The following is a 16,512-nucleotide window of genomic DNA, read 5'->3' as shown; positions in this document are numbered from 1 at the left end:
AACCATTTCCTGTCCTTGAGTTAACAATGCCCTCAATTTCATATCATCTCAATTTTAAAAGAAATTTAATAGTGTATGATCTTGTGTTGAAAGTTTAAGAAATGACTACCAACTGCCACTCTTATACATACTTGTTTTCCATCTCATAAAGCTATAGTAGAATGCGTCAGGCTCAGGCCTTATTTGTCATCTTTCCTTTAACAACTTGACGGTACTTGCCTGGCCCTATGACTCTGTCCTTTGAGTACCTGTTTTCCAGTAGCCAGAGTACTTTCCTTCCAAGTAGCAAGTCTCTCAGACTCTTGGCCCAGTGGCTACTGCAATGACAGGTAACAAAATTTGGTCCACAGGGCCCTTGTTCTATCCCTGTTGAGTGGAACACCTTTTGGTCCAATGATTTACCTGCATTGAATTTTTCAATTTGGTCTAGAATACCCTGTATATAGTGTGACACACATTTTGCCCTGGGTGCCTGCCTCATGTGATGATTTACACATGGTGTGGCAAAAAATGCTTCCACATTTTTGCTTTCTCTGGTACTTCTTGTGCCAGGGATTATGTGCTCCCTGAGTTATCACAAGGTGCTTTTGTTTTTTTTTTGGGTGTTGGGGATGGAACCCAGAACCTTGTACATGCTAAGGATGTGCTCTACCACTGATGTTTTGAAATAGTCTCCAGGTTTCCTGTAACTATTTTCCCTTTCAAAACAAAACAAACAAATAATCAAAAAATCCTTTTTAAGGCAGCCAGAGGACCATCTTGGGTTCCAACATATGGCCTATGCACATCTGGCCACTACAGATCAACCTGGGCTTCTGTGCTTACATATCACATTCTCCATCTACACATTGGAGACAAAGGCTACATTGGGTTGTGAAAAGTGACCAGAATGCTTTTGGGTTTTGGGCTCCATGTTTCTGAGTTCTCTTATCTGGTCCTCTTCCAGTGGGCCTCTTCCCTAGGACAAGCCTCCACAGGAAGAGCGTGGACCAAGAGGCAGAGGCAGCAAGGTAGAGGGGAAAGTGTCCTGCACTGGGAACTGACAAGGCTGAAACACCTACTAGGTGGGTGGCCTTCCACAAGCTGCTTAAAATCTTTGAGCATTGCTCTTCTCATCTACAAAATGAGGTGATACCTTAATGATGAGCTGAAGGCTGGATTCCTCCAAGCTATTTTGGGTCAAGGCCTGAAATATCTGTTAGTCTCACATGCTGGTGTCCTTGCCCCAGGACAATATTCCTTTTTGCACTACATCTAGCCTCCTGGGAATATGGTTCCAGTAGATCTAGGGTGATAGGGATGGGGGCATGTGGTTTGGAGCACAGAGAGGATGTGAGATGCTCCTGACAGGAAATTCAGACTATGTTCTTTCTTTTGTTCCCTCTGAAATGAGTGCTTTGGTCCCTTCTCTAGCTCATGAGTAGCATAATTTGCAAAGAAGCACCTAGCCCATAGGAAGTGCTCAAACTGATTTCAAGAACAGGAGGGGGAAAGCGCTTTATTTGCAAAGAATAAACCATTAATTTACACAAACTTACATCCCAGTTTATATACATTATATATAGTTTATATACACAGTATCTCACACTGGATGCTGACCCCCCAAAAGCAGCAATGGGCCTGCTCCAGGCCATTCTCACAACAAAGCCTACTCTCTCCTATCCCAGCTGGAGCTCTCTGAATAAAGAAATAACACACCCCAATGCCTCCTGGAGAGCCCTGAAATGGATTAAAAGAGAAAAAAAATTGGGTTCCTTCTCTGTACTGGCAAGGCCTATGGGAGCCCTGAGGCAAGGATGGGACCTGAGGCAGCACTAGGGTGGCCTAAGAACTTCCTGGTACTGGGCCAATCTGGAACCTTTTAGTACACAGGCAGGAGCTGGGCAAATGTGTGTGGGGGGGGGCAGAGCAGAGTTCTGATGAAGGCTGCCTCTCTCCTCTCCCTGCCTGGCCAGGCTCCTGAAGGGGGCCAAGCACGTCCAGCCTTGAGTAGGTGGGTGGAAGAAAGAAGGTGGCCCTGTACAACAGGGGTGGCTCTTCTCCTTCCTTTTCTCTGCTGAATCTGGAGGTCAGAGCTTGCTCATCATTGGGCAGATCATCTTCCCTCTCTGGGCCTCGGTTTCCACATGAGTAAGAGGGTGGAATGTAGGTTAGACTATATTCCCTCTAAAGGCCTTTTTAGTTTTAAATTTCTCTGAATCTTCTAGTTACAGAAGACATACACACTCACATGTGAGTGCATACAGGGTTCCTAGCCCTTTCCTGTTAAGCAAAAGAAATATGGCTCAGGATGGATGAAGTGGGGGAAATAAGGCAAATGCTACATTTTACAGGGAACCAGTAGCTGAGCAGCCTCCCACAGCTGCCTTTTGTACCAGCTTGGCTGTTGAAGCCAAGCAGCTGGCAGAAGCTCCTGACATGCAATTCTCTTGCAAACCTGTCATCTGCTTCCCCTCCAATGTCCTTGTCCCATTCTCCACACTAGCCTTAGCCTTCTGGTAAATTCCCATCATCATAATTCCAAACTGTAAATCTATCTCCACATCCTCCAACAGTAAACTGCTTCACTACTTCACCAATGACTAGACCACAGCAGGGTTCCCCAGCTATTTCTTATTTCCTTTACCATCACTCCCCCTCTAGGGAGGGTTCAGAAAGAATGTGGGGTCCAGTGGGAATCCTGTTTTTCCTACAATCCCTTCCATATCTGGAGAATGGGATGGGTGTCAGACTGTCCTTTAGGGGTACAATTCAGAAGTTTTTTCCTCCTTTCTCCTCATACCCACTTGGCTTTAGAATCAGCCTTCTCTCTAATCTTCCCTGAGAGATGCTGATGTTATCAAGGTCTCTGTGTTCTGGTAGAAAGAGATAAGGAGTCACTTAGTAGCTGTGAAGAGTCAGTGGGCTCCTGGTGGCTGGCTGTCTGTAAGGAGGACTTTGCCCACAGTAGGACTCCATTTGTGATGGCTGCTTGTTTTGTCAGATGGGTGAAAAGAACATCAGGAGCTACCCATTATGGGGTCCCAGAGGCTGCTGATATTCTTCTCAGCAGCCTCTATGGCTGATGGCTGTTTCCCAAAGAGATGTTTGACTCTTTGCTACAAGAGCCCCTAATAGTCAAGAGAACTGGGATTACTATCAAGTAATGAAAATGGGCATTTCTGGGTCTCTCCCTAAGACTCTCAAGGATCTTGGTTCCATATCATCACCTTTATTGGTTCTCTATAGACCCCAATTCCACACAGTTCTATGGTGTAAGGGAATAATTTTGGAGTCAGACCTAGCTGACTTAAACTGGGTGAAATCTTAGTCAAAGCACTTCACCTCTCTGAGCCTCATCTAAACAATGGCATTTGAGATATTCTCTGCTCTGTCTTCTTCAAAGGAAACAATAAAAGAGAAAGTACTTTCCAAACTTTGAGAGGTTCTGTCAGTTCCTAGTACAATGGCAGATTGTGTAAGGCACTTTAAAGGAGTTGAGCCTGTAGCTTGCCTTACCTCCGCCTCCGGTTGCAAGGCTGTCATTAGCAACTGGACAATAGAGGCCTGGTCCACCACTTCTTGCCCTGACCCTTGAAGGGGAGGCACATCTGAGAAAGAAATACCTGTTGTTCTTGGTAGATTCCAGTTGCCTGAAGGAATGTATTCCCATCTCCTCAGAAGAAAACAGATTTTAGGAACAAGAGGAGCAAACTGTACAAGGCTGACCCCACAGCGTTGGCCTGGACCTAGCACTTGGAAGCCAGGTTGTATCTAGGCAGGTAGAAATAAGGCCCTTGAATGGTCCTAGCATTTGACCTGGCAGGAAGCTTGGGGTTGGGCCAAGGAGCCTTTGGACCTGAGCTAGGGTACAGAACCCCGCCCAATGCCCAGATGCTGGCTTCTCCTGAGCCTGACTTCAGTGAAGCAGCAGGGGCTCTGGGGTGACTAAGCTCTAATAGGCCATTGGCTGCTGTGCTTTTGGATGAAGCCTGTCCTAATGATCACTTGGGTTGTGGCAACTTGGACAAAACTCCCCTGTCTTATCCCTACCTCTTGCCCTTTCTAGGCCAGGTAGTAAAACTCTGCTTTGCTGATGCCCAAGGGCAGTCTAGGGTTTGGGAATTCAGAAGGCTACTGTGGCAGCTGCCTGTTAAGAGTCACAAATATTAGAACTTGACTTAGGGATGTCTGGAGGTCATCCAGTCCAACCCCTTGCCCCCAGACACAGTTTGATTAGAATTAGATGAATACTACTTGTATTGTTTAGTAAATGGAAACTTCTCTTTGTGCCCAGGTAAGCTAAAGAATATCCCAGACTCACATAAGCACAGGTCCCAGGTTAGGCACCTGTCTCAGACAGAGGTAGGCTCTGTGGAGAAAGAAGACAGGAGTTCTAGTCAGATTGGGGCAGGTGCAATTGCGAGGGGAACCCTAGGGAGTTTTCTGAGCATGCAGCATAGCTGTAAACAAAGAGACATGTGGCCCCAAGTACGGATTCAGAGTCTTATGCAGGCAGGTTTGTGGCTGTTCCTGCAGTGGTTCCCTGGCAGAGCAAAGTTCCCGTCTCTGGAGCCCAGAAAGCTGCCACAGTGTGGCTCTCAGCCTGAGTGGGAAGGGCTCCTTGACCCTCTTGCAGGTCACAGTGCAGAGCAGCAAGAATGCTTCCACTGCCAAGGACACTTGCTTGGCAGGTTTTTTCCCTGGTCTCTGCCACCGGCACCTATCTTTTCCTTCCTGGCTCTTTCCTTAGGCTGTAGCCTAATGCCACCCTTGCCCCACCCCCAGCCAAGAGAGGAGCAGAAGCACCCTTGGGGTCACCCCCAGAGTCTGGAGTGCACCTTCACTTTCTCTGGTCCACTGCCCTGGATCCTCATTTTAGTGCAACAATGATAAATCTGACAACAGGGACCTCGGGGTTGAAGAGTCATGCCATAAGCCAGTCAATAAGGAGCCAAAGAAGGTTTCTGCTTCCTGTAAACCCTGGGGCTCCATCAACTGTCCTGTTAAATCAAAGTCATTCTGGAAAATCAAGCAGGCCTTATCATCCTGGAGTCACTGGGGAATAAATAGCACAGGGGCGTTTCTCTCTGTGGCTGCAACGCCAATATACCTCACTCCACAGCAGCACTTAGAGGTTCTGGGAGTCCCGGCTCCCAAACCTGGGGCAGGGACATGGGCAGGGGCAAAATGGGGGGAGTCTAGGATGCAGGGGCTTCGCCCAGCCTGATGGCCCCAAAGAAGGTGGTGTGCTTGCTCATATTGATAGAGATGTCAGCGTGCACCATTTTCACGGCGATCTTCTGCCGGGCCTTGAGGAGGCAAACACCTGCAGTATAGCAGGTGTTGTAGTTGGTCTTGCCTGTTTCGATGCTGCGGGTGCACTGCAGGAAGGGCTTCTCATCCACCACCACCTCATAGCTGGCAAAGTCAGTGAAGTTGATGTAGTAAACCTGGGTGAGAGGCAACAAGAAGGGATTGGGGAAGAGAGGAAAGAGAGGGTGGGGGCCCTCCCCTATAGTGACCAGACAGGACCCTCTGAGATGAGCTGCCAGTGTACCTTGTAGAGGGAGCAGTGCCACTTGAAGGCATGCTAGTGGGCCAATAGGAGAAGCAGGGTGATAGGTTCATGCACTGTCTTTCCCCTATTCCACGGGGCTCAGGCGGCTGAGCAGACCTTTCTTACAACAGCACACCTGTCACAAACTCTGTGAGGGTAAAATATTGTGCCTTGTTTGCCCCTTCAACACCTCCTCACCCCATCCCTGGTATGAAGCACAGTGACCTGTACACCTTAGGTGCTTAATCCGTGCTTGATTAATGTTCTAGATAAAAATTAACTTCCAAGTTCAAGCCCCAATGACTATGTGCTACGAAACTTAGAAGTCACTAATCCCCAGGGAGGTCATAGTAATGGTATTCCATTTTCTCAGCTCTTTAACAGAAGCCCCTACAGCTTGCAGCAGCCCCTCTCAGCACTAAACTCCTCTCCCTAATCACAGGACCCCTTGACACTCCCATTAGATGACTAAGGAAACAGATCCAGAAAGATGGTGAGCCATCCACCACATATGATATATCAAATTTGGAAGGGCAGAACCCAGGTACCTAAATTCACTCCCATGGCCAGGAGGAGACACTAACCTATGCTTGATGGCTTGGTGTCACAGGGATTTTCCTAGCCTGCATGGGCCTCTCTCAATTCTCCCCTACATTTAGAAAAGTAATTTTTTCCATCTGCATTACCCTTAGTCATCATGCCCCATCCCCTTTTGATTATTGGCCACCACCAAATGGCATGTAGTTTGTAAGACATTGGGGTCATACTCACATGCCCCATTGGGGTCGAGACCATCTGACACCCTAAATTGCTTTATGAAAGCTAGGAGCTGTGTATTCAGGTGCTATATTATTTCTTGGGTCAGGACCAAGCTATGCCAGGATGCTCAGTGTGCCCAGCGAATGCTTATTGACCCACCTTCTCTGGCCACTCTCCTGTGAGACCCATCTGTTGGCTCCGTAGTCCTTCTGTCCATCCGCCTGCTTGCTGCCCACCCCAGAGAAGCCCCAATCTCAAGGCTCATCTACTTCTAACTCTGTGGAGACCCCCCCCAGCGGGGGCACCCAATGGGGAATGGCAGTGGATGGGCACTGGCAGACCTGGGGAGTGGGCCCAGGGCAGGGAAAGGACAAAAAACAGAGGGAGAAAGGCCTGGGAGAATGACAGAAGGAAGGAGGCAGGAATAACAGAAACAGAAAGACAGAGACACAAATGGGAGAAAGAGGAAGGAAAGAGTCAGAAATGTTTTTGAGGTGGAGAGAAAGTCCGCAGGAGCACAATTCATTATAATGCCCAAGCTAGCAGTGTTGTGGGAAGCAGTTCTCAGCAGCCCTGGAACTGACTCTCAAAAACTATGCTGAGACCAAGTTCAAGTTTGGCAGTAGAACCAAACAGTTCAGAGGGAAAACAAGGGCCTGGGGCCCTGCAGGAGGGAATCAGATAGTAGGATGTGGGAGGGGCCTCTTTTCAGTTTTTCCATGATACATGGCTAGGAAAAAAAATGAAGCAGCCCCCCCATCTCATTCCTCCTTACAATGCCCTCCCCGGGGCAGTACCCTTTCACCCCCACCCAGCCTGCCAAAGCAGGAAGTTAGCCAATGGATAGTCTTGGCTGTCTCCATAGTGCCCCTATGTGGCCTGCACCGGATCTGCATTCTGGATATAAGAAGAGTTAGGCCTAAGACCGTACTCACTTCTACCTGACTATAGATGAAGTAGGTGCCGTCCACCAGTACCTCCAGCTCCCCGCTGCGGGGATGTAGCTTAAACACCTTGGGGTTCATAGTGATGCGAGACCAGTCATTGAGCACTCCACCTGAAAGATCTCAGTATGAGAAAAGGGCAGTCAGTCAGTACATGTCAGAATAATCTGAGCAATAGAAATAAATACCAAACAGTACACAATCCCCTACCCTGCCCCAGGTGACTAGGAAGGCCCAGAGGCCAAGCTTTAAGAAGAGCATTTGGAAGCAGGGAAGTAGTGCCGTTTATTAAAGGACTCCTGGGCCTGCCTCAGAGCCCCTGTGTTTTGCCTATCTTTCTTCATCCCTCCTTTCCTGACTCTTTTGTCTGAAAGAATATTTAACCAACACCTTCCAGTTAGAATTTGGAGTGCTGGTGGTAAGAGAAGAGTGGGCACTCTTCTTTTCTTTCTTTCTTTTTTTTTTTTTTATGGGGCCTGCACAGGCAAAATTCAGACACTGAGTGGCAGGCTAGGTCTTATTATTCAATTTTACTCTCCCAGCAATAGCTCCTGAATCCCTCTCCTGTTTCATAGGTTCATGGGATTTCTCCTCCTTAAGACAGTCCTTTTTATGGTTCCTCCACACCCACTCCTTTCTGGAAAGCCTCCCTGGGTCCTCAGGGAATTACTTAGCCCAATGAATGGTCTATCTGGAGAACATTTATGGATCAGAGGTGATTGAGACTCCATGTCAACTGGAGCTAGTGACCACCAGTAATCAAGCCCCATAGGTGCGAGGGATCTTTAAGAGAATGAGGGATAGACTACCAGGTTGCAGTAGACCAGCCAGAAGGATAGGGGAGGGTGTCTGGGAGTTGAGGCACCCTTGGCAAGGCATCTACCTCTTGGCTCTACCCCAGTCAGGGGGAGCCAGCACATGAGGGTAGAAGAAAACTTCCTTTTTTCATCCTGCAGAAAAAGGGATATTACTTCCTACTATGATAGGGTGGAGTGGAGGGAACCCAAGCTCATGGAGCCTTTTCCCCCTCTCAGCCATCCATTTTTCACCCAAGAAATTATGTTTTGAATATCCATCCTTGGTCAGTCTCAGGAGGCTGCCTCTCTGAGGTGTGAGGAAAGAGGCCTCTGGAATAGGTGGCCATGTTTCCTCAAGGTGATACATACATAGGATGGAGTTAGGAGGAGTTGCCCTGGCTCCATCTCTTCAGTGCACTACTCTGGATGATCTCCTGTCACCTCCGACTCCTTCACTTCTTCTGGTGGAACTAAAGGTCAGCATGGACAACTACTGGGGAGTGGCCAAGGGGGGCTGGAAACAGTCTTGCTATATGTTAGCAGAAACAAAATTAGTAGCTGCTGGCACAGAATAAATACTAAGGCCATCACTCCAGACACCCAAACAAATCTATTCCCTATGTGTCCCTGTCTTCCCTGGACAGATGGTAATCATGGCCCGCTCCAGACCCTGGGGCCCATGGCACCTGGTCCCCAGCAGGACTGCTAGGATTTTGGTGCCATTCCGCTCATTTTTGTGTGTGTGTGTGCTTATGAGGCTATTAAGTCAGACATCCAGGTGGCAGGCAAGGGGAGTAGCTAAGTCCAATCATTAAGGAAACACAGCACAACCAGTTCAGGGCTGACTGGGCTCTTAAAAGCTGTCCCCATATAGCAGGTTTCTTGGCCTTCATTTACCGTCTCCATACTCACAACCCCTCCCTTTCAGTCCAAGCTCTGCAAGCATCTGGCATCTTGGCTAGCTTGCTGTTTCCTAAGGCTCCTGGGGGTTCTTGCATTTTAGGCTTTGGGCACCCTGGGGACTGGACATTATTTCAAAGTGCTGTTCTTTAATGAATGTTCATGTCTCTTTGGGGAAGAAAATTAACCTAATCATTCAGTGGAGTGGACATACATATCACTGAAGGAGCATAACACAGTACAAAGAGCCAGGCAAACAGTTTCAAATCTCAGCTCCTAAAAAACTATGACATCTTGGCCAATTAATTAACCTCTCTGAGCTTTGCTTTCTGTCTCTGTAGAAAGGTGCTAATACCTACCTCATAGGGCAGTTGTGAGGGTCAAATGAAATAAAAAACAAAGAAAGCATGTTGAAAACTCTAAAGTACCACACAAACATAAGCCACATACATTATTATGGTATTATTCAATCCCTATAGGACTCTGTTTCCCCACCTCCCTCTCTCTCTTTCTCTGGTACCAGGTATTGAACCCAGGAGTGCTTAACCACAGAGCCACATCCCCAGCCCTTACATTTTATTTTATTTTATTTTTTTAATTTTGAGACAGGATCTTTTAAAGTTGCAGGGCATTGCTAAATTGCTGAGGTTGGCCCTGAACTTTCAGTCCTCCAGCCTTAGCTTTTGGAGTCCCTAGGATTACAGGCATGTGCCACCACACCCAGCTATTTCTCCATCTCTTAAATGCAGGGGTTACATTAAAGCAGTGTTCCTCAACCTCATTAAACATTTCTCCCTTTTGGTAGACACTAGCATCTCATACTCCCTAGGGATTCTAACATAATCCTCCTTCCCTGAGAAGCACCCCCACTCATTCTCTTTTTTAGAGTGATCACACAAGAAGAGCTCAATTTTATGTAGTTTTCCCATCTCGAATTTGTATTGTGAAAGTGTTTATCAAACTACACATATCTCTATGGCGACTCTGATAGACTCCATCCTTCAAGAATATCTGGGTGGATGATGTCTCAGTGAATTCTAAATGCAATTTAGGTGTAGCAATTGATCTTGGTGCAAGCCATTACTGTGGATAGCCAGTAGAGGGCATGATGGAGTAGAGAATGGCCTTCTATGCCAAGGGTACCTCATAGGCCTGGGAGGAACTAGGCTGGACAATTGTTTGGAGGCTGGGGATGAGGGAGGAGGGATGCTCCTTTCAGGGAGGCAGCCTACTTTGATTCTTACCATTCTTGACTTGAATTGCTGACCCTTGGCCCTGTAGATGCACCACAGCTGGCTGGGAGGATGAAAAAGATAGAGTAGTCACTGTAATAGTTTCTCACTCTGCCACGGTTCCCAGGTTTCTATCCCTCATTTCTAGTCTCCTTTTGTATCCCAATTCTTATTCCTCTCCCCCGTCTTGGGATGTTAGTGTCTACATTTCTACTAGAGGGCAATATAATTTTGTAGCTCTGCCACTTCCACGCTATATGACTTCAGCTAAATATAGTGCCTCTGAGCCTCATTTCCCCCAACTGTAAAATGGGGATTATTAGAATCTCTGGCTTCTCTCACAGGGAAAAATGGGGATTATAAGAATCTCTGGCCTCTCTCACGGGGACATCTGAGGATCAAATGAGGTGATGGATATAAAATGGCCCCACGAAGCCATCGTGCACTGTGGCCAAACAGTGTAGTGGCCAAACAGCTGTAGTGAGGGTGGTTGAGATGAGACAAAGCCAGGCAAGGCAGCAGAACCTGCCCACAGAGACAGATTAGGAAGCTCAAAGACTAGGGAGGAGCCCCTGGGGTCATTAAGGCAGAAGCCTAGGCTGGGCTTGGCCTGCAGGTAGTTGGCTAGTTTTCAAGGACACACTCTTAAACTCCTCAGCTCTGTCTCCTAGGCACTTTGAATGCCAACTAGGTGTCTGGGGTATGTGGGGAGTCGGAGGCCAAGGTGATCATTCCTGACTGTTGGCTCATTTCCATTCACTACTGAGTCTAGCTCTGGTGACCCTCTGTCTCCTGTGGAGTGAGGGGGGAAAAGTCTTGTCTAGACAGGTTCCCATAGCTAAAGGCAGGCCCTGGGGCAACGTGTTTCTATTCATAGACATGGGAGGGGTCTGTAAGTGAAAATCCTCAGAACCTCCAAGATGTCCTCACCAAATAAAGCTTCAGGAAATTTGGTAGGGAGCTGCCTGAAAGTCTGCTCTAAGCCTGTGGCCTTCCCTCTGCCCCAGGAAGACAGAAATTCCCAGCCAACCTGGTTTTCTCGACTTCCAGCTTTATCAGCAGCACCTGCAAAATAGGACAGGACAATAAGAGGGTGTACTCTTTCTACCCTTTCCCCACCCAGCAGCCAGTGGCACTGAACCTTGCTCCTTGGGGCCAGCCCTGTCTGAGCTTTCTTCTCCAAGTTTTAGAGCTGTGGGGAGAGTCAGAATGCAATGGGCATTCCTGAGAAGTGAGAAGATGCCCATTCTTTCTCCTTTCTGTCCTTGAACTTCATCTTTAGTTGACATGGCATCCAGCAGGGAAGCTGGCCTCTGCCAATACAGGCCTAAGGTAAGCCCCACTGAGCACCCGTGGAGAGTGATGAGAGGGTATCCCTGTCACTATGTAACGGAGACAACAGTACCTGCTTCTTTACTATTTTGCTGTCTGTTAATAGTCTTCATGGAGCCCATAACCATTTATAAAGATCTGGTTTCTTTAATTGTCTCTTCCTCCTCCAGGACATAAACTCTACAGGAACAGGGACCACTCAGCAATGTATTTCTCCGTACACAGAAAGTGCTCAATTAATATTTGTGGAATGATTGAATTAAAAAAACAACTTTGTCTCTTGTGGCCATGGTAACATTGCTTAGCCCTATTTGAATTCCAAGTTAAAGAATATGAGTCCTGCTGCTGAATTTTCAGACCTAGAGAAATTGGCTATAAAAAATCCATTTCTTTTAAACCCCAAGGTACAGGAAGTGAGCAGGAGAAAGAGATAACTACTGACCTAAGTCCAGTCTGACTCCTGTCAACTCCAATTAGGCAGGTCTGAGTCTGCAGCCATACCTTTTGGCTGCTCTTCTGGGCCCCAGGAAAAAGATGCAAAGGGATGAAATGGCATTTGGGCAGTATTGTGGGATAAGGATCTAGTGCAAGAAGCACTTTGTTGCAGAACAGGATGGCCATGATGCCTTGGTCTGCTGGATTCACAGTCTGAGCGACTCATAAATTTCCAGCTACTTAACCATCAGTGACTACTTCTCTACATCTATAGGAAAGGCACCTCAGAGTTCAAGGGATGAAACTACCCTCCAGCCTTCAACATCTCTCCCTATCGTCTGTTTTCATGCAAGCATCCATATGTGGAGCTAGATGCTGGGAATCAGAGCAGACCAACTCCATCCTCCACAGGAACCCCAATGAATTATGGCCCCTCTCTCTGGCTCATGTAAATTTACTAGTACACTATAGGGAGGCCTAAAGTCAAGGGATATTGTGACGGAAGATTTCACATGGGGCAAGAACAGGTAGCCTGTCATTGACAGGTTGGTACAAACAAGAAGGTAGAGTAGGCCAGACTCTTCTGGCTTGTCCAATTCCTAGCTCTACACTGGGAAAGGAGACCTGCATTTCTTATTGCACATCAATCCCATCACCACTATTTGAAACCATTCTCAGGATCACCCTCTCTTGCTCTGTAAAAGTATTGATAAGGTGCTTGGGGGGTGAAGAGACAGGAGAACTCACCAGAAGGTCCCTGGAGGCCAGGGGGACCTTGAGGACCGGGAGGACCTGGAGGACCAGGTGGTCCCATGACAGTTGTTCCTGGAATTCCAGGAATTCCTGGAATCCCTGGGGGTCCCTGAGGTCCTGGTGGTCCTGGAGGTCCTGGGGGACCATTGGGCCCAGGCGGCCCTGCCTTCTTTCCTGGAAAAAAAAATGAATCAGAGTTACATTTGTAGTTATTTACTACTGAGAGTGCACTGTCAGGAGTATATTGTCAGGAGTTCTAGAGACTTTCAATGACATAAAGTCAGCCCTCTGGCTGGGAGTTCCTGCTAAAGAGCTGGACACTTTTATCACGCATACCCTACCCCTTCTCTCAGTTGGATAGGAAAATACAGAAATAAATGGCCCTCAAGGAGCTCAGTCTAGTGGGGAAATAGTCACAGAATAGTAGGAGTGCTACATTAATGGTAAGGACCAAATGCTGAAGAGGTCAGGGGAGTCTTCAAAGAGAAGGTTACAATTCAGCTGAGTCCAAAGGACAACAACTACCAAGCAGTCAGACCTATGGGTCACTTTGTGGTTCTTTACAGAACTGGGCCATTGTTGAAGAGTGTGGGACTTTCATGTTAACTGCCTAGTTTGGTGGATTTGATGTGGATGACAAGAGGAAGCTGGACAGCCTGACCTCAGGAATGCCACTGGCTCTGGGAAGACACTTACTGGAGTCAGGATATGCAGGAGATGGGGGTGGGGATGGAGATGGGGGCAGTGCTAGCTGGGAATGAGAAATGGATGGGGAGGGAGGAAAGGAGGAGAGAAAGAGGGAGGGAGGGAGCTAAGAGTGATTGAGGATATTGAGAAACAACAGGAAGTAAGGGGAGGCAGAGTAGAGAGAACTGAGGAGAAGGCAGCAGGCATTGCTTTCTCAGCTGACCTCTCTAAACTCTATTTTTAAAGATCTCTGGGAAAGGAAATTCTGCAAACTCCCTTGGTAACATGTTCCAATGTTTATCACCCCTCACTGCTCACTGTTAGGAAGTTCTTTGGTAGATATAACTGAAATCCCTCCTATGGCAGCTTAAACTTTTATTCCATCCTTTGTGTAGACAGAGAAGAATAGTTAGCATCATTGACATAATAACCTTTATACACTCAAAGACATTAGGTTACCCATCAATCTCTATTTTTCGTATGCTAAATAATCCAACTTCCCAGAGTCTTTTCTCAGAGGCCCTATTCTCAAATGTATTATTCATTATAATCACTATAATGTCCTCACTATATTTCCAGAACAATCTCAGTTCTCCTATTTCATATTCTTGTCCTTCCAACATTTCCACCCGGATGTAGTCATGCTAAGTGAGACTTAAACCCAAGCCTCCAGCTCTTTCTGTTTACTTCTCTGCTCTGAGCAGCTCCACTTGAGGACTGCAGCTAGTCACTCAGAAGTCAGTGTCTTCTTCTTCCCTTTACCACCCTCTCACAATTTTGTGGAAGTCCCAGGAATGGAAGCCTTTTACAAGACTCCACCACAATATCTTCAGCTGAGGTAGTTTAATTTTAAAGACAACCCTATCTTTAAAATCTTCATACTGACTCCAACTCCCTGCTCATCAGACTCAGCCTGAAAAATCCTGTCCTGACTTATCAGGTCCTCCTTTGAAAATAATGCCTCATGTTCAAGAAACCAAATCCTCATGACAAAGCCACTCAAGAGGCCAACTGTCCATGTTTATCCACATCTGCATTTGGAATGAAAGAACAGATCACTGGGGAGCCTCTTCTCCAGGGAGTTAAAGAAAGGAAGGTGTGGAGAGCATCTCTCCCAGAGTCCCTGTAGCCTTAAAGACCTAGAGGTCTGAGCTTTAGAGTTTTCCCTGAACTTAGCAGCAGAAGATTGGATCTGCTCAGTTTCTACATCTAGTCAATTTTAAGATGCTGAACAGGAAAACCATCTCCCTTCAGATTTGGACAGCTTCCAAATCAGGCTTATTCGGCGCCCAAGTTTCAATTCTAGCTAGTGTAGTGAAAAGAAGTGGAATCTGTACTCCGGAGATAAGAATGTAAGCCCCAGCTCTGCCATAGTCACACTTTGGGCATATCCCTTCCTCTTCTTGAGCCTTAGTTTCTCCATCTGTGAAATGAGGAGGTTGGCCTCAATGATTTCTTTAAGTTTCTTCCTGAGACTAAGGTTCCCTAGGAGGACTGACCTACCCTTAGCAGCCAGGAAACTTTCCTAGCTTGGTTGTAAGGCTTGCTTCTCTTTCATTATTTTTGGGTGGAGTAGACACAGAGGATGGTGCATATTAGGCCATCCTGTATCCTAGCATTTTGGGGCCTAACAGAGATTTTTCCAGCTAGAGGGTGTTCTGTGGGTAGCAAAAACTTCAGCTTCAAGAATGTGAGTCTCCTGTAATTGCTTAATGTAATTTTGGAAGAATTACAGCCAGAAACTCCTCCAGTCCAAGAGAATAATGGTTGCAGTGTAAACAGAGAATGTTCACTTATGAAAATGTTAGAAGGCATTTGAGAAAAAGTTCCTGCTGTGATCTAGTTGTACAGCTGGTCTTCTCTGCCTCTCTGCAATCAGGCAAGTGTGCTTCTCATACTTGCATACTTATAGAAAGTTAGGCCTAGGGAAGAGCATGTTCAAAATGACCTCTGGACTAGAGGCTGACTTTAGATGATTGAATTCCTTCTTCAGATTTCCTAACAGAATATTTCATGATACAAAAGTCTAGAGACTTTCATGCTTAGAAAGTTACCCTGTGTAGTCCTAGAAGAATATGCATATTCCTTTCAAAGTTGAACTTCATCAAAGGGACAGTTCCCTAACATTTTAGCAAATCCCTAAATATTGAAATCACAACCAAAATGAGAGAGAGAGAGAGAGAGAGAGAGAGAGAGAGAGAGAGAATATGAGAATATGAATGAATTATAGAAGTAGGAAAATTCCATTAAAGTGTGAAAATTAAGGGAATAACTCAATTTAACTCTTCAGGCATGAGCCTATTCACTGTGTCCAAGGAAATCCATGTTAAATAGCTTCTAAATCACTTTCAGCTAAAGTAAATGCTTAAAGCTCATGCGCATTTTCTTCTCAATAATGTCCCATACACGAGGTAGCAGTGCTGGGCAATGATCCGAATTATAATTTCTGTCTTAAAGGGATGTGACAAGAGTTAAGAACTAAACACTTAAAGACCAAATTTGCTTTCTTAAAAGACAGTATGTTGGTGGGCTGGGGTTGTGGCTCAGTGGTAGAGTGATTGCTTAGCATGGGTGAGGCCATGGGTATGATCTTCAGTACCAAATAAAAATAAATAAGTAAAATAAAGGTATTGTATCCAACTACAACTAAAAAATAAATATTAAAAAAAAGTATGTTGGTGGTGAATGCACAGGTCCCACAGAGAAAGGTTTCTTCACTGATTCTAGTCTCCTGCTTTTTTCTAATCTTGCTCAGCTGAGGTCCTCTGGAGGCCTTAGTTTCGTTACAAAAGGAAAACAAATTTACCATGGGGTCCTGAGTACCTCAAAGCAGTCAGAAGTGGCAGACTGTACCTGAAGCCAGTCTTTTTGACTCAGTCTGAGGTTGATAACCTATTCTAGAAAGTTCCATAAATCTTAATAGAGTCATTTCACTTGAAGCATTTAAATGAAAAATCATTATTTTTACATTATCTATCATCCCCTCAGGCCAGAACCCAGAAACAAACTAATATACTAGTTTCATAGTTGTTTTTGAGTGTATCATATCACCTAGTCATTTCTTTGGATGCTTCTCTTCAAGTAAATGAGCACTTGTAGCAGCCCTTGGGCCGGTCTCATCTCAAGAATGATGG

The 16,512-nt window shown here is 46.2% G+C and overlaps 1 protein-coding gene across 6 annotated transcripts in view; it reads right to left on the bottom strand.

Annotated features, from left to right (window-relative positions):
• Nucleotides 1-1,471: 1,471 nt before the first annotated feature.
• Nucleotides 1,472-16,512, bottom strand: part of Eda (ectodysplasin A) — a 318,888-nt gene continuing 303,847 nt past the window's right edge. The window contains exons 4-9 of one of the 6 annotated variants that reach the window (XR_013431785.1): nucleotides 12,686-12,865; nucleotides 11,202-11,236; nucleotides 10,184-10,235; nucleotides 7,240-7,364; nucleotides 6,458-6,691; nucleotides 5,297-5,432 (exon numbers count right to left, since the gene is read on the bottom strand). Coding sequence is in view for 5 of the 6 variants with exons in the window: in XM_040282087.2 (XP_040138021.1) it covers nucleotides 5,181-5,432; nucleotides 7,234-7,364; nucleotides 10,184-10,235; nucleotides 11,202-11,236; nucleotides 12,686-12,865 (650 nt within the window). In the remaining variant the exon portion in view is untranslated. Of the gene's footprint in view, nucleotides 5,433-6,457; nucleotides 6,692-7,233; nucleotides 7,365-10,183; nucleotides 10,236-11,201; nucleotides 11,237-12,685; nucleotides 12,866-16,512 lie in introns of all 6 variants that reach the window. The other 5 variants (XM_040282098.2, XM_040282087.2, XM_078034650.1 and 2 more) reach the window with 5 other exon arrangements.

Source organism: Ictidomys tridecemlineatus, chromosome X (genome assembly GCF_052094955.1).
Source record: "Ictidomys tridecemlineatus isolate mIctTri1 chromosome X, mIctTri1.hap1, whole genome shotgun sequence".
In the NCBI taxonomy this organism is placed as follows: domain Eukaryota; kingdom Metazoa; phylum Chordata; class Mammalia; order Rodentia; family Sciuridae; genus Ictidomys; species Ictidomys tridecemlineatus.
This window is presented reverse-complemented; position numbering and strand designations above follow the sequence as displayed.